The sequence below is a fragment of the Betta splendens genome, chromosome 8 (assembly GCF_900634795.4).
Source record: "Betta splendens chromosome 8, fBetSpl5.4, whole genome shotgun sequence".
NCBI classification, from domain to species: domain Eukaryota; kingdom Metazoa; phylum Chordata; class Actinopteri; order Anabantiformes; family Osphronemidae; genus Betta; species Betta splendens.
Window position 1 is genome coordinate 15583159 of NC_040888.2, and position 23552 is coordinate 15606710.

The 23552-nt window shown below is 47.1% G+C and overlaps 1 protein-coding gene across 3 annotated transcripts; it reads left to right on the top strand.

Annotated features, from left to right (window-relative positions):
* Window positions 1-1331: 1331 nt before the first annotated feature.
* Window positions 1332-23552, top strand: pex12 (peroxisomal biogenesis factor 12). 3 transcript variants are annotated; one of them, XM_029159384.3, is made up of 4 exons: window positions 1332-1502; window positions 1740-1864; window positions 2630-3156; window positions 15749-23552. In XM_029159384.3, the coding sequence occupies exons 2-4, from the start codon at window positions 1742-1744 to the stop codon at window positions 16182-16184; spliced, it is 1086 nt and encodes a 361-aa protein (XP_029015217.1). In that variant the 5' UTR covers window positions 1332-1502; window positions 1740-1741; the 3' UTR covers window positions 16185-23552. The 3 variants fall into 3 exon arrangements, with proteins under 3 accessions (XP_029015217.1, XP_055366643.1, XP_029015216.1); XM_055510668.1 differs by having other exon boundaries at window positions 1332-1496; window positions 1738-1864; XM_029159383.3 differs by having other exon boundaries at window positions 1332-1864.

Sequence of the window (23552 nt, forward strand, 5' to 3'; positions counted from 1 at the left end):
CTTGTACTGTCAATGTCTCCATGTTTTCTCAGGACAGGCAGTAATAGATAGAGATGAAGTAAAAAACAAAGTGGTGATGTTAATGATGGAGAACCTCTGTGCAGTGTGGTGGAAATTTTCCATAAAGAAGCAGATGAGAGAGTTGTCCTTTTGTGCGATTTATTGAAATAATAAAGAAAATAAAAATAATGGGGAAAGCAAATAAAAAGCATGGATGTTGATCGTGCACATCAACTAACCAAAAACCAGCTGGGGAGATCAGTGCACACACCACAAAGGTGTGATGCAAAGAGCCCCCGATCCTCAAGTTGCTTCTGCCTTTTAACCCCTTTCTCTGGCTCTGGTGGAATGTCTCTCTGCAGCAATGGAATTGTTTGTGCCACCTTATCTCGCTGTAAGTGAGAATGTTTGCTTTCTCACTTCTGCATCATCATGTCTTGTTATCCAAAGGAAGGAACACCGAGCTTCCAAGACAAGATGCATTCGCTTTAACAGCCTTGGGTCTGGTGGGGAGTCAGATAGGAAGGAGCCAGAGTCCGGGTGTAAAAGACAAACATATATCATAAATTATTAGTCAGTCAAATGGAACATCAGATGTTTAGACTTGATGTACGACAGGGCACAAGAGATTAGTTGTTTGTGTAAGAATGTTCAGTTCAGTGTTGCACCTAACCAGCACATGACGACTGTGTTGGATAAGAAATAGCACAAAGGCAAATTTTTTTCCATTACAGCAGCCAGCTATGTCATTAATTATCTAATCCTCTGTGGCCACCAAATGTTTCCTCTTACTCACTGAATTGTAGAAGCTGATCTAATGTTTTGATCATATTATGGTGTCTGTTCTCCTTGCATCCTATTTATTTTGACTGACTTCAATATTTATATTGTTTTAACATGTCAACAGTTTGTTTTTTGAGATTGCATGGGAGCCAGATGGAAGATAGAAAACAGAAATGTGATGCACTTCAACACAATCAGTGCACTTGTGTGTCTTGTATTATTTTCAATTAGGAGATATCGTGCAGCTTTTTTGAAGTTTTCTTTGATGGTAAAGGGAGCGTATCTGAGTTAAGGTCAAGCTGGACGTTGTCACTGATGGACACATTTAAAGCTCCTTTAGGCAAAGCTATGATTAGTGAATAATAATAATAATAATAATAATAATAATAATAATAATAATAATAATAATAATAATAATAATAATAATAATAATAATAATAATATGACTTATATACCTGATTTTTTTAACACAAAAATCCGTCCGGTATGATGATGAAACGGAAATACGACGGGGCGTCGTGACGTAATCGGAACGAACGTAGACTAAGTACGGAAGTGTAGTAAACATAGTCAATGGTCAAAAACAAATGTTCAATAAGCAGTGTTTCGGTTGTTGCGGTGATGTTTTAGCGTGTTTTTAAAATAGTAAAGTGACCGTGTTGCGTTTGATACTGGAGTGTTGGGAAACGTCAGTTGCAACAAACTAACGCAAAAGGAAAGTATGTCGTCTGCAGCTAATGGTTGCATGAATGCATTGTAACAACAAATACGTAATACCTTAAACGACATTATAATTCTATAAAACTAGAAAGCTAGTTGACTCGTATCTTTAGCAAAGGTGACTCAGGCTTTACACTCATCACCCAGTGACATGTATTTTGTCAGTAGAACACACCACATTGTTAGCTGCAACGGTGTGCAACGCATTTAGCTTTCATCCTTGTGTTGTGCCGCAGCGATGGCAGAGGCCGGAGCTCACCTGACTTCCAGCGCTGCGAATGAGCTTCCGTCGGTCTTTGAGGTCCTGGCCCAGGAGTCTCTGATGGAGGCGGTGAAACCTGCGCTGAGACACGCTGTAAAGGTGAGAGCTGCGTTAAATACAGGTCTTCTGAAGATTAAAACTGGTACCTCCGAATTTATAATAAAAACCTATAAAAGCAACAACTACCACATACCTTCCTTCTCAGGAAATAAAACGACTTAACGTTAGGAGTTATCATTGTCTTATAAACCATGTTATTTACGCTTGCATAAGTAATAGTATTGTACTGACTTTGCATTAAAAGTACAGCAGTTTGTTTGATTTAATTGCTGTCAGTTTAAAAACTTGAATAAACAGATGTTTAATTTAGATGTATTGATTTGTATATGCAGGGGTGCTACCAGGCAGCTTTAACCTTTATTCTTTGTTTTAAGTAATGACAAAGAAAGTGTTTTACTATCATGTCATTACATGCTACAGGCAGTTTAGGCCACAGACTCAGAGATCTTCCTCTGTCTAAAAAGATAAACAGATAAACATTATTTAACCTTCCTCTGTGCTCTTGTAGAAATAACAGGGGGTCATTTTAGGGACATTTTCTTGGAGTAATAAAAAAATCAGATATTTATATTTTAACAGTGTGCCTGTGTAGACAGCAGTTACATAACATTTAAATACTTGCATGTCTGCAAGACTGAATGTTTTCCACTAGAAGTCAGACTTGCACAACAACAAAACCCATGGTGAGATACTAGGTTCAGGGCAGAGACAAAAAGACAACATAAATAGGAAATTGTTTCATAATGGTCTGCAAATAACGTCCAGCTTTGATTCTAACAAACCTGTTGCTGGCTATTGTTCAAGGTTCTGGCAGAGTTTAATCCATCCCGTTTTGGCTTCCTGTGGAAATTCTTCGATGAACTTTACTTGATGCTGGACCTCCTCCTTCAGAACCACTTCCTTTCTCAGTGTAGTGCTTCCTTCTCTGAGAACTTCTACGGCCTGAAAAGAGTCTCAGGACTTACTGCTCGTCTAGGGATCCACAGGAAATCACACTGGTGCTCGCTTCTTCTTTTGTGTCTTGTGCCATACCTGCAAACCAAGCTGGAAGCAACGTTGGCAAAGCAGAGAGATGAGGAGGATTTCTCCATTCAACTAGCACACACCAGGAGCCAGAGGCTCTACCGGGCAGCTGTAGCAGCATATCCATATGTCAGCTCAGCCTGGCAAGCCTTGGTTTTCTGCCAGCAGCTGCTCTTTGTCTTTGGAATTACCAAGACGCATAGTCCTCTGCTGTGGCTGGCCAGGGTGAGACTGGCACGGCTTAATGCCCAGGATATTAGAGAAATGGAACTCAAAACCACAAGCCATGACAGCCCTTTTAACAAAAGGTATGTTTTAGCTAACTCAGGTTATTCTTCTTCATTATTGTGACACACCTGGATTTCTCAGCATGTATCTCTCACCTGGGGCCTTATGTACAAAGGTTACTTACACACAAAAACATGTTGTAAGTACTTATCTATGCAAACATTCAGAAGTATTGTGTATGTGACTGTAGAAATGTGCGTAGATCTACTTTAGCTTCCTGGCTGGCATAAGTACTTTACTATAGCTATTGGTATGTTGGCAACACTAATAGGTGGGAGACTATTAATCCTGCAAAAACGATTACCAGTCATGCTGGAGAAAATAATACAATAAATATACAATTAATATATAGCCTACAATTAGATGAGAGAGACAACTTCACTGATTTTCAGTGGGGGTTGATCAAAATGACCTTGGGTAGTATGTAAGAATGAAGGGAAACTCAGATCAGTCCATATTTTCTATGCAGAGAAATTATAATTTATTCCTCCTCCAAGACAGCCTGGCAGATTATTATGGTTATCTCTGTACCTGCCCCAGCAACGGTCTCTCAGAGGGGGGGCAACGCCAGCCTGCTGGAGCGAAACTGCTCTGTCCGCCACTGTTTTTTTCAAGCATACGCGTACAGCACTAATATTCAGTGGCCGAAGGTCATGCTTTAGATTATTAGCACAGTCTGATATTTGTGGTTAGTTGTATGAGCCAGAGTACAGCACCAACAAGTTACACCGTATGGAGCAGTGCGAAGCTTCCTGCAGCAGAGAACTGAGAGCTGGCTTTGGCAGAGATGCATCATATCTCTGCACTGCAAAAAACACAACTGAATCTAACAGACAAACATTCAGGCATTGCTTTACATTTTTAACCAAAGGTTATATTTTAACAGTGTGTTCGAATAAAGACACAGTTTCTAGGTCGTTTAGCAGCTTTTTATTTTGAATCTGCTGTTAGTGGCTGACAAAACAAGACGACTGTCCCTTCCAAGCGTCTCTGTGACAATACGCAGCCCGCTGATACACACCTGAAGGAATGTGTGATATATAATTTGTGTCATTTATTTTAAGTTATCTTTTTGTTAACTTATTTTTTGGTGGTTTGGTCTGTCATTATTCTTTAATTATAAAGAATGATGAAATTAATCGTTTTATTCCTATTAGAGTTGCTGCCACTCAAGCTAATGCAAAGGCTGATGTTAGCAGCATATGCTTGCGCTACTTCTAACAGTACAAAACACAATAAGCAGCAGCTCATAACTGTACTCAAACAGTTGAGTATATTACTTACTCAGTGCTCATTTCACCGTTCTGTCCCAGCTGTTTTTTCTGGATTGTCCTTAGCATCCTAAAGCTAGTTTGGACTGCTGCTTTGTTTACATGCTGCAGAAAACTAATGATCCGTAACACACACATTCCCCCGTCAGCAGTAGAATCTGCACCTTCATCTAAGAAAAGTCAGCAGCGGTGAATATTCCCTACAAATTGAACTAGTATTACTGAATTAGTTGCTGCCAGCAGATCTAATACATATGCTAACATTAGCAACATAAGCTAATGCCATTATCGACAGTCTAAAACATGACAAGCAACAGCTTATAACTCAAATAATAGCTTAAAGTTGTGGAAACATTTAATACACCCGAAAGTAGCTGCAGAGTAAAAAAGTTTAAGCTTTGGAGAAAACGTGTCCAGGTAATTGATAACAGTAAAATAGTTTTAACTAGTCATAATAAACCAGTTGAAAGCAATAATGATGAAATGCCTCCCTGAACCGTCTTACAGTGACGGTAAGACGGTTCTTACCGCCTTACCGTGGTGGAGGAGTTTGTGTGCCCGAATGACCCCGGGAGCTATGTTGTCGGGGGCTAAATGCCCCTGGTAGGGTCTCCCAAGGCAAACAGGTCCTGGGCGACGGGCCAGACTAAGAGCGGTTCACAACCCCCCTATGAAAGACAAACCACCAAGGCCAGAGACGTCGCCCGGTATGGCGCAGCCGGGGCCCCACCCCGGAGCCAGGCCGGGGGTTGGGGCTCGTATGCGAGCGCCTAGTGGCCAGGCCTATTCCCACGGGGCCCGGCCGGGCACAGCCCGAAAGAGTGACGTGGGGCCGTCCTCAAGTGGACCCACCATCCGCAGGAGGAACCGTAGGGGGCCGGTGCAGAGTGGATTGGGCAGCAGTCGAAGGCGGGAGCCTAGACGACCCAATCCCCAGATAACCAATCTGGTTATTGGGACATGGAATGTCACGTCACTGGGGGGAAAGGAGCCTGAGCTTGTGCAGGAGGTCGAGCGGTACTGGCTAGAAATAGTCGGGCTCACCTCCACACACAGCCTGGGCTCTGGAACCCAACTCCTTGAGAGGGGCTGGACCCTTTTCTACTCTGGAGTTGCTTGCGGTGAGAGGCGGCGGGCTGGTGTGGGCTTGCTCATAGCTCCCCAGCTTAGTCGCCATGTGTTGGAGTTTTCCCCGATGGACGAGAGGGTCGCTTCCCTGCGCCTTCGGGTGGGGGTTAGGTCACTCACCGTCATTTGTGCTTACGGGCCAAATGGCAGTGTGGACTACCCGGCCTTCTTGGGGTCCCTGGAGGGAGTGTTGGAAAGCGCTCCAACTGGGGACCCCATCGTTCTTCTGGGAGATTTCAATGCCCACGTAGGTAACGACAGTGATACCTGGAGAGGCGTGATTGGGAGGAACGGCCTCCCTGATCTGAACCCGAATGGTGTTATGTTATTGGACTTCTGTGCTAGGCACAGTTTGGCCATAACAAACACCATGTTCGAACATAAGGGTGCCCATCGGTGCACATGGCACCAGGACACCCTAGGCCGGAGGTCGATGATAGACTTTGTAGTCGTTTCACCTGACCTTCGGCCATATGTTTTGGACACTCGGGTGAAGAGAAGGGCTGAGCTGTCAACTGATCACCACCTGGTGGTGAGTAGGATCCGCTGGCAGAGAAGGAGGCTGGAACGACTTGGCAGGCCCAAACGTATTTTGAGGGTCTGTTGGGAACGCCTGGCTGAACCCTCTGTCAGACGGACCTTTAACTCACACCTCCGGGAGAGCTTCGACCAGATTCCGAGGGAGGTGGGAGACATAGAGTCCGAGTGGACCATGTTCTCCGTCTCCATCGTCAACGCAGCCGTTCGGAGCTGTGGACGCAGGGTCTCTGGTGCCTGTCGTGGTGGTAATCCCCGAACCCGGTGGTGGACGCCGGAGGTAAGGGACGCCATCAAGCTGAAGAAGGAGTCCTACCAGGTATGGTTGACCTGTAGGACTCCTGAGGCAGCTGATGGGTACCGGCAGGCCAAGCGTGCTGCAGCCCGTGCCGTTGCGGAGGCAAAAACTCGGGCTTGGGAGGAGTTCGGGGAGGCCATGGAGGAGGACTATCGCTCGGCCTCAAAGAGATCCTGGCAAACCGTCCGGCGCCTCAGGAGGGGGAGGCAGTTCTTTACCAACTCTGTTTTCAGTGGAGGTGGGGAGCTGTTGACCTCAACTGGGGATGTTATCGAACGGTGGAAGGAGTACTTTGAGGATCTCCTCAACCCCTCCGACATGCCTTCTGCTGAGGAAGCAGAGGCAGGGGACTCAGAGGCGGACTCGCCCATCACCCAGGCTGAGGTCACCGAGGTAGTTAGTAAGCTCCTCGGTGGCAGAGCAGCGGGGGTGGATGAGATCCATCCTGAGTACCTCAAGTCTCTGGATGTTGTGGGGCTGTCTAGGGTGACACGCCTCTGCAACATCGCGTTGAGGAGGGGACAGTTCCTCTGGACTGGACAACCGGGGTAGTTGTCCCTCTTTACAAAAAGGGGGACAGGAGAGTGTGTTCCAACTATAGGGGGATCACACTTCTCAGCCTCCCTAGGAAAGTCTATGCCAGGGTACTGGAGAGGAGAATTCGGCCGATAGTCGAACCTCGGATACAGGAGAAACAATGTGGTTTTCGGCCTGGTCGTGGAACGCTGGACCAGCTTTATACCCTCAGCAGGGTGCTTGAGGGTTTGTGGGAGTTTGCCCACCCAGTCTACATGTGCTTTGTGGATCTGGAGAAGGCATTCGACCGCGTCCCTCGTGACATCCTGTGGGGGGTGCTCCGGGAGTATGGAGTCCAGGGCCCTTTGCTAAGGGCTGTTCGGTCTCTGTACAACCGGAGCAGGAGCTTGGTTCGCATTGCCAGCAATAAGTCAGACCTGTTCCCGGTGCATGTTGGACTTCGGCAGGGCTGCCCTTTGTCACCGGTTTTTATGGACTGAATTTCTAGGCGCAGCCAGGGGGCCGGAGGGGGTCTGGTTTGGGGACCACAGGATAGCATCTCTGCTTTTTGCAGATGATGTTGTCCTGTTGGCTTCATCAGGCCAGTACCTCCAGCGTGCGCTGGTGCGGTTTGCAGCTGAGTGTGAAGCGGCTGGGATGAGAATCAGTTCCTCCAAATCTGAGGCCATGGTTCTCGACCGGAAAAAGGTGGTATGCTCTCTCCAGGTTGGAGAAGAGTTCCTGCCTCAAGTGGAGGAGTTTAAGTATCTTGGGGTCTTGTTCACGAGTGAGGGAAGGAGGGAGCGTGAGTTTGACAGACGGATCGGTGCGGCGGCTGCAGTAATGCGGTCGGTGTATCGGTCCGTCGTGGTGAAGAGGGAGCTGAGCCGAAAGGCAAAGCTCTCAATTTACCGGTCAATCTACGTTCCTACCCTCACCTATGGTCATGAGCTTTGGGTCATGACCGAAAGGGCAAGGTCACGGATACAAGCGGCTGAAATGAGCTTCCTTTGCAGGGTGGCTGGGCGCTCCTTTAGAGATAAGGTGAGGAGCTCTGTCACCCGGGAGGAGCTCGGAGTAGAGTTGCTGCTCCTCCCCATCGAGAGGAGCCAGCTGAGGTGGCTCGGGCATCTAGTTCGGATGCCTCCTGGACGCCTCCCTGGGGAGGATTTCCGGGCATGTCCCACCGGTAGGAGGCCCCGAGGAAGACCTAGGACTCGCTGGAGAGACTACGTCTCTCGGCTGGCCTGGGAACGTCTTGGGGTCCCACCGGAAGAGCTGGAGGAAGTGTCTGGGGAGAGGGAAGTCTGGAACTCTCTGCTTAGACTGCTGCCCCCGCGACCCGGCCCTGGATAAGCGGATGAAAATGGATGGATGGATGGATGGATGGATGGATGGATGGATGATGAAATAATGTTATTTTTAGCTAAAGATTTGGATTGGTGCTTTTATTTTGAAAGGATATAGAAGAAGATAGGTAGGGTAATTATATATATACCACTCTATTCTCACCCTCCGCGGGTGGTCTTATCCACTTTCCAAGCTTGGGTCCTCTACCAGAGACCAGGGAGCTTGATGGTTCTGCGCAGTATCCTTGCTGTTTCTAGGACTGCACTTTTCTGGACTGAGATGTCGGATGTTTCTCCGATCACCACAGGCACCACTGTGGCCTTCACCTTCCAAGCCTTCTCCAGTTCTTTTCTGAGCCCTTGGTATTTTTCTAGTTTCTCATGTTCCTTTTTCCTGATGTTGCCATCGCCTGGTATTGCCACATCCACCACTACGGCTTTCCTCTGCTCTTTATCCACCACCACAATGTCTGGTTGGTTCGCCATTACCATTCTGTCAGTCTGGATCTGGAAGTCCCACAGGATCTTGGCTGGCTCGTTCTCTACCACCTTGGGAGGTGTTTCCCGCTTTGACCTTGGGGTTTCCATTCCATACTCCGCGCAGATGTTCCTGTATACCATGCCAGCCACTTGGTTATGGCGTTCCATGTATGCTTTCCCTGCCAGCATCTTACACCCTGCAGTTATGTGCTGGACCGTCTCAGGGGCCTCTTTGCACAGTCTACACCTTGGGTCTTGTCTGGTGTGGTAGATCTGGGCCTCTATGGCTCTGGTGCTCAGGGCCTGCTCCTGTGCAGCCAGGATGAGTGCCTCTGTGCTGTCCTTCAGCCCAGCCCTTTCAAGCCATTGGTAGGATTTTTTGAGATCAGCCACTTCAGTTATGTTCCGGTGGTACATCCCGTGTAAGGGCTTGTCCTCCCATGATGGTCCCTCTTCCAGCATCTCATCTTCCATGAGACTTTCTGACGGTACTTCACTTAAGTTCATAAGATTTAACAGGCAACCCGAACCCCACTACAACGGCTAAGTCTCATGGAAGATGTGAATGCAGCATTGAGAGCGATCCCTTCCACAACAATCACAGAAACCAATGAGCTGATATACGCTTCAGCATCAGTGATCCTAGAGGTGCTTGGCTATAAGAGCAACCATGGGAGCCATGAGAAACAATACCCACCATGGAAACGAAGGTGGGAGGCAAAAATCAAGGCAGCTCGGAGGGAAGTGAGCCAAATGACAGAGGCCCAGAGAGGTGAAATGAAAAGACGGATGCCCAACAGGTACAGCCAAATGCCCATACCTGAAGCACTCGAAACTGCCAAGCAAAGGCTACAAGCCTTGGCCAGCCGCCTAAAGAGATACACCAGAGATAACGAAGCCAGACGAATAAACTGGCTGTTCGCAACACAACCTGCGAAAGTGTACTCTCAATGGCAGGGTAATAACAACAGAGCAGACCCACCAAGGCTGGAAACTGAACAGTACTGGAAGGGTATATGGGAGAGGGAGGCATCACACAACAGCAATGCACAGTGGCTGGTGGATCTGAGGGAAGATCACAGCAACCTCCCTGAACAGAATCCAGTGACTATCACAGTGGCAGACATCCAACAAAGAGTCTCAGGTATGAAAAACTGGACAGCACTTGGCCCTGACATGATCCACGCCTACTGGCGAAAGAAGCTCACTGCAATCCATGAGCGCCTGGCAGCACAAATGAACCAGCTGCTAAGGGATGGGACTCACCCTGAATGGCTAACCGAAGGGCGAACGATCCTGATAATGAAGGATCCCTCAAAGGGTACAGTCCCATCTAACTACCGGCCAATAACCTGCCTCTCCACAACATGGAAGCTCATGTCAGGCATCATCGCAGCTAAGATAAATGGGCACATGGGTCAATACATGAGCGAAGCACAGAAGGGCATTGGTAAGGATACCAGAGGAGCCAAACACCAACTCCTGGTAGACAGAACAGTCGCCGAAGACTGCAGAATGCGACACACCAACCTGTGCACAGCCTGGATCAACTACAAGAAAGCCTATGACTCAATGCCACACACATGGATCACTGAATGCTTGGAGCATCACATCAATAGAATTCTAAGGGCCTTCATTGCAAACTCGATGAGGGTGTGGAGAACCACCCTTGAAGCCAATGGGAAGCCACTGTCACGGACGGCAGATGAAGGACCCGCATGCACAGCACAACACAAGGTTTTTCTGGTGTTAACGAGCGTAGTTTATTCCAATAATACGTCAGGCGTTGAATCGTGGTCGGGCAGGCAAGGTCGGTAACAGGCAGGAATTAGGCAGGCTCGGCATCAGCAGTCCAGAAAACAAGAAACGTAAAACACGGCCGGAAAGGAACTGGGAACTATGACGGATACGCACAAGCAACGATCTGGCGGGGAACTGGGGACACTGGTGGTGGTTAAATACAACGTGACTAGATTACTGATACTAAACAGGTGTGTGTAATGAAGACCGGTACTGACAGGGAAACAGCTGTGACAACGGGTAAACAGGAAGTAAAGCAGGAACAGAAACAGAAACCGGGAGTGCTACCAAAATAAAACCGGAAATGGAACCTGGAACCAAAATAAAACAAGGAAACAACAAGAAACAAAACCCAGATCGTGACAGCCACTTGCCCAAGTATCCATCAAATGTGGCATATACCAAGGAAATGCACTGTCCCCACTGCTGTTCTGCATAGGTCTGAACCCCCTCAGCCAAATAATAAACAAGACTGGCTATAGATACCGACTCCGGAACGGGCCACCATAAGTCACCTCCTCTACATGGATGACATCAAGCTGTACGCCAAGAGTGAGCGAGACATCGACTCACTGATCCACACCACCAGGATCTACAGCTCGGACATCGGGATGTCATTCGGGCTCGAGAAATGTGGGAGGATGGTGACGAAGAGAGGCAAGGTAATCCAGACAGAAGGGGTCTCACTCCCAGAAGGAACAATAGCAGACATTGAGGACAATTACAAGTACCTTGGAATACCACAGGCAAATGGCAACCTTGAACAGGCAACAAGGAATGCGGCAACAGCCAAATATCTCCAACGAGTAAGGCAAGTCCTAAGAAGCCAGCTCAATGGCAAGAACAAATCCCAGGCAATAAACAGCTACGCCCTGCCAGTGATTAGATACCCTGTGGGAATAATAAGGTGGCCAAAGGAAGAGATACAGACCACAGATGTTAAGACACGAAAGCTCCTCACCATGCATGGAGGGTTCCACCCCAAATCCAGCACCCTGAGACTGTACGCTAGCCGCAAGGAAGGAGGCCGAGGACTAGTGAGCCACTATCCGGGATGAAACATCCAAGATCCATAAGTACATCAAGGATAAGGCCCCGACAGATGACGTGCTGAGTGAATTTCAGTGGAGAACAGAGGATGAGATGCTGGAAGAGGGACCATCATGGGAGGACAAGCCCTTACACGGGATGTACCACCGGAACATAACTGAAGTGGCTGATCTCAACAAATCCTACCAATGGCTTGAAAGGGCTGGGCTGAAGGACAGCACAGAGGCACTCAACCCTGCTGCACAGGAGCAGGCCCTGAGCACCAGAGCCATAGAGGCCCAGATCTACCAAACCAGACAAGACCCAAGGTGTAGACTGTGCAAAGAGGCCCCTGAGACAATCCAGCACATAACTGCAGGGTGTAAGATGCTGGCAGGGAAAGCATACATGGAACGCCATAACCAAGTGGCTGGCATAGTACACAGGAACATCTGCGCAGAGTATTGCCTGGAAACCCCAAGGTCAAAGTGGGAAACACCTCCCAAGGTGGTAGAGAACGAGCGAGCCAAGATCCTGTGGGACTTCCAGATACAGACAGATAGAATGGTAATGGCGAACCAACCAGACATTGTAGTGGTGGACAAAGAGCAGAGAAAAGCCGTAGTGGTGGAAGTGGCAATACCAAGCGATGGCAACACCAGGAAAAAGGAACATGAGAAACTAGAGAAATACCAAGGGCTCAGAGAAGAACTGGAGAAGGCTTGGAAGGTGAAGGCCACAGTGGTGCCTGTGGTGATTGGAGCACTGGGGGCAGTGACCCCTAAACTGGAGGAATGGCTACAACAGATCCCTGGATGTTTGAGGACACTTAATACACAGTAAAATAGTCTTATAAACTACTCATAATAAACCACTCAAAACCAGAAATTCTGCTATAAAAGTTAGTTTTGGGTTGGTGCTTTTATATTGAATAGATCTGAAGAAGGTGTGTGCACAATTGCTGAACAATAAAAAAAATCTCATTATCTAGTCACAGTTAACTATTCAGAAGCATAAAAAGTGACTCTCTGCGCTTTGAGGCAGCTACAGACTAAAGTATAGGACTGAGGGCTTAACCAGACACATCATTAGAAAGAAGACAAGTATGACTATGACACAGAAAGCGTTTTGCCCAGTTTTTGGATTACTGGGTTAAATGTTATAATAAATGTCTCTCACAGACAAGTGAAACAACGAAGGAACTATTTAAAACTATGAATTATGAACCTTAGTAACGTCTCCATTTTTATGATTATAGTCAGATAATCATCCGTGTTATGAGAGTGAAACTGCTGTTGGGGATATGTGAGGAGCACAAATTATAATAATTGAATTTATAACTCCTGAGTGGAGATACCAATTATGTTTATAATTTAGATTCACAAATGTTGGTTATTAGCTTAAATATATAACTATATGACAAAAGTCTATAGTTTGGTAAGTGAAACACTTATTTATTATTGATTAATAATTATTAACTGAATTAATAATTAATTAATTTACGGGGCAACACCCTGTTACCAGGAACCAATAACCAATTTGGAATTGCCAATACTGTCTCAATTGTATTTAAGTTGGTTGAAGGATGAGCTCCGTACCATAGCCGACTCAATTTACCAGTGCTGTAAAACTATATACAAATAATCACAGACAACGACCAATTAAATTATGAACGCTTTAATTATTAACCCGATTAATATTAACCCAAGTATCAACAATATCTTGAATAACTCAGCAAATCACAACTTAATTTTATGGTGTGTTCGTCTGGAAGTACTGTATGTGTATGCGCGTTACCTGAGATAAAAGGTGTGTGTGTGTGTGTGTGTGTGTGTGTGTGTGTGTGTGTGTGTGTGTGTGTGTGTGTGTGTGTGTGTGTGTGTGTGTGTGTGTGTGTGTGTGTGTGTGTGTGTGAGAGATAGAGAAGAAGGAGAAGGGAAAGCGCACCCCCCTTTAGGGACGTGGTGAGATGGCACAGATGTGCCGGTGAGCCCTTTGAATGGTGTGCGCCAGGAAAAGAAGCATGTAACGGAGTGTGAAGTGAGACTAGCGTGAACAAGGCTTGCGGTCTCACAAACACGTGGGCCTATATTCGGTGATATAGCCACGTGATCGCGGAAGCTTGCAGTGGTTGAATCGTGTGCTTGGCGTGGTCACAGCAGAAACAGAGCAACCGCACAGTACCACAATAAATCAAGCCTAAGATAGCAAAATCACAGATTTCAGCATTCCAATATGCACCTCCAGTAACTAGCGTTACAGTCACGTGATCCCGGAAATACACAGTGATCAGATCGCGTGGTCAGCAACATGAAAACAAAACAACCCAACAATAAAATAATTACTGATACCCTATAGTTCTACTATGCTCAGACTTAAAAGAATGCTTCTGCCTTACTGCTCAATCCTGGTGAGAAAATCCGGCGTTGCGTGCATGTGTTGTACGCTGTTGTGGTCCGGTCCAGGTGTGCGGCGCGGTGATCGCGTTGTGATCAACTGAGGCGGCAGCAGGTGAGATGATTAAGCTGGCGGTTCCCCGCCGGGTGGCTGGGAGTAGATGGGTGATCAGGCCCGTTCTCTGTGATGACGTCCATGTTGGTTCAGCTGCTGGCTGCGGTGGAGGCTCCAGGCGGACGTCTCAGCGGGGTTGCCAGGTATGGTTCCCCAGCTTGGCGCCTGGCCTGGATTCAAGCTGGCGTAGGCGCAAACCTAAGTTTTGGGAAGGATAAGCACTATCAGAGTCACTTGAGCTTGTGTCCTCCCACTGGTTGCTGTAACTGGGGTAAACCCGACACTGCTTCCTGCGTTTGGGACGGGGTGCTTTCTCCTACCACAGGGGCTTAACCTGTCCCTGTCACTCTGGTTCTCAGGTTGGGTTTCCCTCCCCAGAGTGGGGGCTTCCCTGTCCTCAGTGCATGAGGGGGAGTAAATCAAGTTTGCTCTGGATGCTTTCCGGTGCAGTGGAGTACTAGTGTTCCTGTACTCAGCCACTGTAGTGGTCTGAAAACCTTTGCAGTTGACTATCCCACTGGTTACACAAGTGGCTGGACTGAGCCGGTGCTCGTAAGGAGGTGGCTGGGGGGTCTCTAGCCTTTGGGCGAGAGCCACTGCGCATGCTTGGGGCATCTGCAGCTTTGCATCGGTTTGTTTGGCTGTCAATAGGCGGGGGCTTCTCAGCCTTCCTGGGAGCTAGCCTACTCTCACCACCTAAGCCTGACTTGGTCAGATCTGGTCTCCTTGGACTGGCTGCCATATCTACCTGATCACTCTGGCCATTCCTCCTTGCTTTCTCAAGTTCTTGGTGGGCCGCAAGGAGACTAGATTGTAGGGCGCCCTGGTCCTGCTGCAATCTCTCCTTGTCCTCCCGGAGCTGCTACAGCTCTTGTTTCATTACCCAGAGACTCTGCTCGAGGTGCGAAACGGTCTCCATCTCAGCTCTGTAGCCACTGCACACAAGGAAGAGCTTCTTTTCATACTCTGCAGCCTTCAGCTGCGCCTTGCGGTGGCACAGTAGAGCCAAATCACCTATTACCTCTTGGGCCAGGTGAGTTTCCGTTGAGGGTTTGGCCATGTAAGATAAATACCTTTGCAATTCAGCTTCACAGTCATCAATAGTATAACTATTGAGGTCTTCTAATTGTGTTACTGACACTTTTAAGATCTTCACAACAACTCCTTGAAAGTCTAAGTTTCCCTGCCTGGGGAAACGTTCAGCATAGGATCTCCAAAGATTCACCCTGCTCATTTTGTTTCTGAGGAGCGATGTGATTTACAACTACAGCTAGAGTAGTGGTGCACAGGTGACACAACCTGTGGCTTATTTAAATGTTTATTATGTGTTATCAGGATGAAGACATTACATACAGGCTGCAGTACCTCCTTTGTTTGAGCACCTGGGACCTTAATAATAATTCTGTTAATAACAGATTATACACGAGGTCTCCCAACACTGTAAACCATTGGTGCATTATTCATTTCAGTGCTACTTTGGTTGAGTGTTCTGCATATAAATATTTGCTCCCTGATTACAGTATACCAGGAATCAGGATATGTGGTATCTGTAGAAGTGTAGAATGACCGTCAAGTGTAGCTAATACTAGCTAGTTTAGCTCCCTCATGTTTGAAGTGGGCAGATCTACATATGTTGTTTGAAGATGAACATAAGTCTGACATCTAGTATTATAAATTGCTTTTCTGTTTGCAGCCTGTTGCAGAGAATGTGGTGGTTGGTGTCACAAGCTACGAGGGTCTTGGCGTCCTCCCTATCTACCTCCCTGTCCTTGGGCGTCTTCTTCCTGCAGTTTGTAGATTGGTGGTACTCCGCTGAGAACCAGAGCGCTGTAAAAACTCTGACCTCCCTGCCAGTTCCTCTGCCCCCTCTGCACCTGCAGGAGTACAGCTGCATGGATTTTTCATCTTTTTCATCCAGTCACAGGAAAGAAATGCAGTTTAGGTCTGAGAACAACAACTGTTCCCTGTGCAGGAGGACATGCGGTAACGCCGCGGTGCTGTCAACCTCTGGCTTTGTCTTCTGTTACCACTGCATCTATATTTATGTAAAGGCCAACCACTGCTGCCCGGTCACTGGTTACCCCACTGAATTGCAGCACCTCATTAAGATATACCCAGAGGAGGTTTAAGGTTTATTGTGTAACCACTGTCACAAAAAATTGGTTTAAACAGTTCAGTAATAAACTTACTTTGCTAATAAAAATGTTAAATTCCATTTTGAATTACTGCAGTTAATATTTCTCCATATCTTGAATGTAGTAAACTAATCGGGGCAGATACACTATTCCAACTAGAAAAAGTAATTTCTTGAGAGAAATTCCGTGTGAGAGCAGTTATGTTGCTGAAAAGGCTCAAAACGCTGATAACGACAAAACAATGTCAAAGATTTAACAGATGACCAACATTAAAAAGTTGGTTGAGAGGAGGAATTGTACAGGCTGATGGCCACCGGCAGGAAGGATCTCCGGTGTTCTGTGGAGCATCTGATACTGATCAGCCTCTGGCTGAAGGTGCGTCACTGCACACTGTGTAGGGGACAACAATTGTGTTGTTTAGGATAGAGATCCTCCTCTCAGCTACAGCATGTAGGGAGTCCAGCTGCACCCCTAGAAAAGAACCAGCCCTCCTGATCAGTTTGTCTGCTACAATCATGCTGCATTCATCTGTAAACACACACACACACATATATGTATGTATTAGTGCTTTGCACGTTAACGCGTTAATCGTGCATTAACACAGTTTAGTTTCATTATTAATATTTGGAAATTACGTTGCTCAGTGGGTCTGAATACTCATGCAGACAAACTGTAGGTCTCAGGAGCGAGCTGTTAATCAATACTGGCCTGCGATATGCTTCTCAACCAAACAAAGCCTTTGGGGGCGGGGCCTAAGACCGCTGCAGCTCTTACTGAACTAGAACCAAACAGAATAAAGGTGTCCTAAGTGGACATTATCAATTTAATTCTATTCCGAATGGTGGAGTTCGTGGACACAGCTGAATATGAATTAGCTGAATCACTATAGTACTTTAAGTCTGAGGTATCACTTAAATGCAATACACACTGTTGACACCAACAAATCACCCACCTGAACAAACAGCGGAGGGAGACTTCGGCAGACTACATTGGATGTAGCGTGTGGGAGAAGTATAAACAAAAGCAAGGCAAGCTAACAAATGCCATAGGTAAGTGATTAGCTACGTACAAACTGCAGGCGGATTAGTGTTGGAAGATGTCGGTCTGAACGTTAATAGTAACAAATCTTAACGAATGACGGCACTTGTTAGCCCCCCTCATGACGCACCATCACAGGAAGAATAAACAAGTTATATGAAAAAGAATGGACTGTAAAATTTACGGCGATACATGTATCAACTGAGAATAGTAGTTTTAAAATTAAAATGGGTGTTACTAAATGCCTCTGATATTGATACATTAATCGCAATTATTATCGCAAAAAACTCATGCAAGTACTGTGATTAAGGAGTTTAATTGTTGCCCAGCACCAATAAGACCCAAGCTCTAATTTGTTAGTCTTTTTTTGTTTTCTCTCTGCTATTTGGGCTTATGGAATAAGTATGAAAACTAAGCATCATCTTTTGATGTAGTGATGTAGTTTTAGAAAAAAACATGGTGTACACAAAAAATGGACAGTCTGAATTTAATTAAATGTCTTTATTTCCAACCTGAACAGCAGTACATGAACATGTCTTCCCTTGTTTTGAATGGTTGTCATATTCTGACAGCTCTGCATTGTCTTCTTGACCACATATTTCTTAGGTCCTTACGGTAGAGTAGCCAGCTGTTGGCTAAAGCCAGATCCGTGAAGTGCATTAGCATGCGCGCTGTACTCAGTACGAGTGCTCACGTGATAGTAACTCATCATTCTGTCAGCCAAGTCAACTCCACTCATCTTAAAGGTGTACTCACGGACAATGCTTGGTCGCGAGACAGCCATATATTGTTTCAATTTCTTGTCCCAGCGTTGACAGGTGTCTTCAGGCTGTGCACTGTAAACAACAGACATCAATAGTACTGGTTTGTTGTCGTACCATTTGACTACACACATCTTTCCATCTTCAGTGGAAACCTCTGTTGAGGTACCTCTTCCTGCTTTTTTCATGGCTTTGTCAGTGGGTAATTTCTGCACTGCTGCAGCGACCCTGTTCTTCATTACTGTACCAGTCATGTATAGCTTTCTTCATAATTTGACCTTCGTGCCACAATTCAGTTTGACACAGACAAGCAATGACTAAGCTTCCCAAACCCAGACCGTTTCTTACACTTGATCAAGCAGTACATCTCTGCAGCAACTGCAGCCTTGCAGAATCCAATCCAGAAAAGGCCTAACCTTCCAGAATTTGTCCCTCTTCTTCAAGTCTTCTGGCACGTCATCATCAATCACCACTTTTACTGATTGCCTCAGTTTGAAGAATCTATCGCGGGCGAATGTGTTAGTGATGGAAGTAAATCTCAAGGTTTAAGACAAGTACATCCTGAGTTTTGGGTATTGGACCGCAAAACATCAAAATACAGGCACCAAATTAATGGTATATCTCATCTACTGAAGTATTGAGTAGATCCCCACTCCTTGACAGTGATATAGCGTTAGAGCAATCTGAAATAGTTTTCATAAAATCTTTATCCATGTACTGTTCAAAATAGTTCAGTGGGACCCCACTGAACTATTTTGCCATGTCTGTCATGCTCAGTATTGTCTGCTGAGTTTGGTGGCCATGTCTGGCGGTGTGGGATTTGGCAGTATCATAATCTGAAACTGTCCCTGACTCTGTCCCTGAATCTGTGTTGTAAATTAGCATTTTGCTACAAACATTGAATGTTGCAATGTCTAAATATATCCTTCACATGACCCTTAAGTCCTAATTAACTAAGATAAACAAATATCACTGGGTCTTGGCTAACTATTTTTTTTTTACCATGGAGACGTTTATGTCCCCTTCTATGCTCAATGGGCTCTGGAATGGGGTCCTCATCACTACTGCCATCCTAACTGCTGCTTTGCACCTATGGTGTGGGTACATAATCAGCATCCAAGACAGTATCATCATTGTCAGACAAATGTTCCAAATCCGACTTGTCTCCATGGATTAGCCCGAGTAACTCCAGCACTTTTTGCAAAGAATAAAGCTCTGAAAAAAAAATCATGAAAAAAGTTAAATTAATAATTAATCTATATATGTATTTATTTAATTGTTAATTTATTTCACTGCCAATGTTCAGCTTTAAAGGAGACTGATCATACTGAGCTGGGCAGGAGATGTCTGTGTATCAACAGTCTGCAGTGATTTCTCTGTTTGATAGCCTCCTCGCATGTGCGTAACTGGGATGTGCCCTACAGTATCGAAAAGACAATATTAAATTTACTGTAAATTGTATTGGTCCTTGCTCCTCCCTAAACCGCCGCCTTACCGTGGTGGAGGAGTTTGTGTGCCCGAATGACCCCGGGAGCTATGTTGTCGGGGGCTAAAAGCCCCTGGTAGGGTCTCCCAAGGCAAACAGCTCCTGGGCGACGGGCCAGTCTAAGAGCGGTTCACTAACCCCCCTATGAAAGGCGGACGACCAAGGCCAGAGACGTCGCCCGGTATGGCGCAGCCGGGGCCCCACCCTGGAGCCAGGCCCGGGGTTGGGGTGATTGGGAGGAACGGCCTCCCTGATCTGAACCCGAATGGTGTTATGTTATTGGACTTCTGTACTAGGCACAGTTTGGCCATAACAAACACCATGTTTGAACATAAGGGTGTCCATCGGTGCACATGGCACCAGGACACCCTAGGCCGGAGGTCGATGATAGACTTTGTAGTCGTTTCACCTGACCTTCGGCCATATGTTTTGGACACTCGGGTGAAGAGAGGGCTGAGCTGTCAACTGATCACCACCTGGTGGTGAGTAGGATCCGCTGGCAGGGAAGGAGGCTGGAACGACTTGGCAGGCCCAAACGTATTTTGAGGGTCTGTTGGGAATGCCTGGCTGAACACTCTGTCAGACAGACCTTTAACTCGCACTTCCGGGAGAGCTTCGACCAGATTCCGAGGGAGGTTGGAGACATAGAGTCCGAGTGGACCATGTTCTCTGTCTCCATCGTCAACGCGGCCGTTCGGAGCTGTGGACGCAGGGTCTCCGGTGCCTGTCATGGTGGTAATCCCCGAACCCGGTGGTGGACGCCGGAGGTAAGGGACGCCATCAAGCTGAAGAAGGAGTCCTACCAGGTATGGTTGACCTGTGGGACTCCTGAGGCAGCTGATGGGTACCGGCAGGCCAAATGTGCTGCAGCCCGTGCCGTTGCGGAGGCAAAAACTCGGGCCTGGGAAGAGTTCGGGGAGGCCATGGAGGAGGACTATCGCTCGGCCTCAAAGAGATTCTGGCAAACTGTTCGGCGCCTCAGGAGGGGAAAGCAGTTCTTTACCAACTCTGTTTTCAGTGGAGGTGGGGAGCTGTTGACCTCAACTGGGGATGTTATTGGACGGTGGAAGGAGTACTTTGAGGATCTCCTCAACCCCTTCTGCTGAGGAAGCAGAGGCAGGGGACTCAGAGGCGGACTCGCCCATCAACCAGGCTGAGATCACTGAGGTAGTTAGTAAGCTCCTCAGTGGCAGAGCAGCGGGGGTGGATGAGATCCGTCCGAGTACCTCAAGTCTCTGGATGTTGTGGGGCTGTCTTGGGTGACACGCCTCTGCAACATCGCGTGGACGAGGGGGACAGTTCCTCTGGACTGGACAACCGGGGTGGTTGTCCCTCTTCACAACAAGGGGGACAGGAGAGTGTGTTCCAACTATAGGGGGATCACACTTCTCAGTCTCCCTGGGAAAGTCTATGCCAGGGTACTGGAGAGGAGAATTCGTCCGATAGTCAACCTCGGATACAGGAGGAACAATGTGGTTTTCGGCCTGGTCGTGGAACACTGGACCAGCTTTATACCCTCAGCAGGGTGCTTGAGGGTTTGTGGGAGTTTGCCCAACCAGTCTACATGTGCTTTGTGGATCGGGAGAAGGCATTCGACCGCGTCCCTCTTGACATCCTGTGGGGGGTGCTCCGGGAGTATGGAGTCCAGGGCCCTTTGCTAAGGGCTGTTCGGTCTCTGTACAACCGGAGCAGGAGCTTGTTTCGCATTGCCAGCAATAAGTCAGACCTGTTCCCGGTGCATGTTGGACTTCGGCAGGGCTGCCCTTTTTTTTATTTTTATGGACAGAATTTCTAGGCGCAGCCAGGGGCCGGAGGGGGTCTGGTTTGGGGACCACAGGATAGCATCTGTGCTTTTTGCAGATGATGTTGTCCTGTTGGCTTCATCAGGCCAGGACCTCCAGCGTGCGCTGGTGCGGTTTGCAGCTGAGTGTGAAGCGGCTGGGATGAGAATCAGTTCCTCCAAATCTGAGGCCATGGTTCTCGACTGGAAAAAGGTGGTTTGCTCTCTCCAGGTTGGAGGAGAGTTCCTGCCCCAAGTGGAGGAGTTTAAGTATCTTGGGGTCTTGTTCACGAGTGAGGGAAGGAAGGAGCGTGAGTCTGACAGACGGATTGGTGCGGCGGCTGCAGTAATGCGGTCGGTGTATCGGTCCGTCGTGGTGAAGAGGGAGCTGAGCCAAAAGGCAAAGCTCTCAATTTACCGGTCAATCTACGTTCCTACCCTCACCTATGGTCATGAGCTTTGGGTCATGACCGAAAGGGCAAGGTCACGGATACAAGCGGCTGAAATGAGCTTCCTTTGCAGGGTGGCTGGGCGCTCCTTTAGAGATAAGGTGAGGAGCTCTGTCACCCGGGAGGAGCTCGGAATAGAGTTGCTGCTCCTCCACATCGAGAGGAGCCAGTTGAGGTGGCTCGGGCATCTGGTTCGGATGCCTCCTGGACGCCTCCCTGGGGAGGTGTTCCGGGCATGTCCCACCGGTAGGAGGCCCCGAGGAAGACCCAGGACTCGCTGGAGAGACTACGTCTCTCGGCTGGCCTGGGAACGTCTTGGGGTCCCACCGGAAGAGCTGGAGGAAGTGTCTGGGGAGAGGGAAGTCTGGAACTCTCTGCTCTGACTGCTGCCCCCGCGACCCGGCCCCGGGTCGCCATGGTACAAGCTATAGGTAACTGACCAGATAAGCAGCAGTTTTTGTAGAGATGTGACTAATAAGCAACTAAGCTTGCATCACAACACAGTAATCATTCCAAGTAATCATGTTAGAATTTGATAGAACAATGACATAACCCAAAATCACAAGTTGATTTAGGCTGTGACACAGGACGGGGTAATAAACATAACCGCGTTCATCTGCAGGTTCTTTTTGTAGCGATCGACCAGCTGTAGCTCTACAGTGCAAAGGCCTAATGGCATGCTAACAGCTAACGCAACACACAAATAGGAGCGGCAGCACCATACACCACCTCCTCCCTGCCTGTCGCTGATTGCAGGCCCATCGCTATTAGCAGTTTTGCACACAGGTGTGTGATTGCACCAACTCAGATTAGCACATTTGAAAGGGACAGAGGCTCGGTTGATTCGCTGTAGCTGTTGGCAACACTAGCGATTAGCTTGTCTCACATGTGGGTTACCACATTTTAAAAAGACCAACTAACATATCAAGACATCACAAGTATCAACCACAAACTTACTACAGCGAGCTAGATCCACCGCTCCCTGCCTGTTACCGCTGGAAGGGCGATAACAATCAGCTGTTCCCCCCAGGTGTATGCGATTACAGAAAAGGGCCAAAAGCTAGACCCACCGCTACCTGCCTGTAGCCGCTCAATGCCAATAGCCATTAGCTTGTCTCACATGTGGGTAACTACATTTTAAACAGACCAACCAACATATTAAGTATCAAGCACGTACTTACTACAGCGAGCTAGACCCACCGCTTCCTGCCTGTAGCTGCTTGAATGACGATAGCCATTAGCTTTTCTCCACACAGGTGTGTGGCTGCAGGAGCCCACATGAGCACATTTGAAGGGGACAAAGGCTCTGTCGACTGGCTGTAGCCGTTAGCATAGCTAGCTGCTAACTTGCCTCCCACATAGGTTACTACATTTTAAACAGACAAACTAACATTTAAACACATTATAAGTATCAAGCATGTACTTACTTCTGTGAGTGAATGACGGACTGTGGGAATAGATCCTTTTTTTTCAACAGGAGCCATGAGACAAATCAAGCATTGTACGCACCCTCGTTTGAAATGCACATACGTATAAATGCTGAGGCAAAATGTCTCAATTAAGCAGAACTAACTACTATGGTAATACAACCCAAAAAGTTATGTACAGGCATGTGTTCACCAGGTCCCAAGAGGAAGGGAGTAATTACGAAATAAACAGAATATAAAATGGAAATGCTTTCAAGCATTTTCTGTTTAATTTTTTATTGCACATTTGTTAAAACTAGATGGGTGTACTGACGTATTTTCTGTACTTTTTGGTGACGTTACAGTGCAAACAATATGTGAACTTTATTTATTTTTTTTTGTAAATAAACAAAGTTTAACCACGTTTGAGAAAGATCTGAAA

What these genes read in the sequence shown, in the direction of transcription:
- pex12 (XM_029159383.3), top strand. Translation starts at nt 1,742, where the DNA reads ATGGCAGAGGCCGGAGCTCACCTGACTTCCAGCGCTGCGAATGAGCTT. An exon ending in CGCTGAGACACGCTGTAAAG is followed by an intron (nt 1,865 to 2,629) that starts GTGAGAGCTGCG and finishes CTATTGTTCAAG; the next exon opens with GTTCTGGCAGAGTTTAATCC. An exon ending in GACAGCCCTTTTAACAAAAG is followed by an intron (nt 3,157 to 15,748) that starts GTATGTTTTAGC and finishes TTCTGTTTGCAG; the next exon opens with CCTGTTGCAGAGAATGTGGT.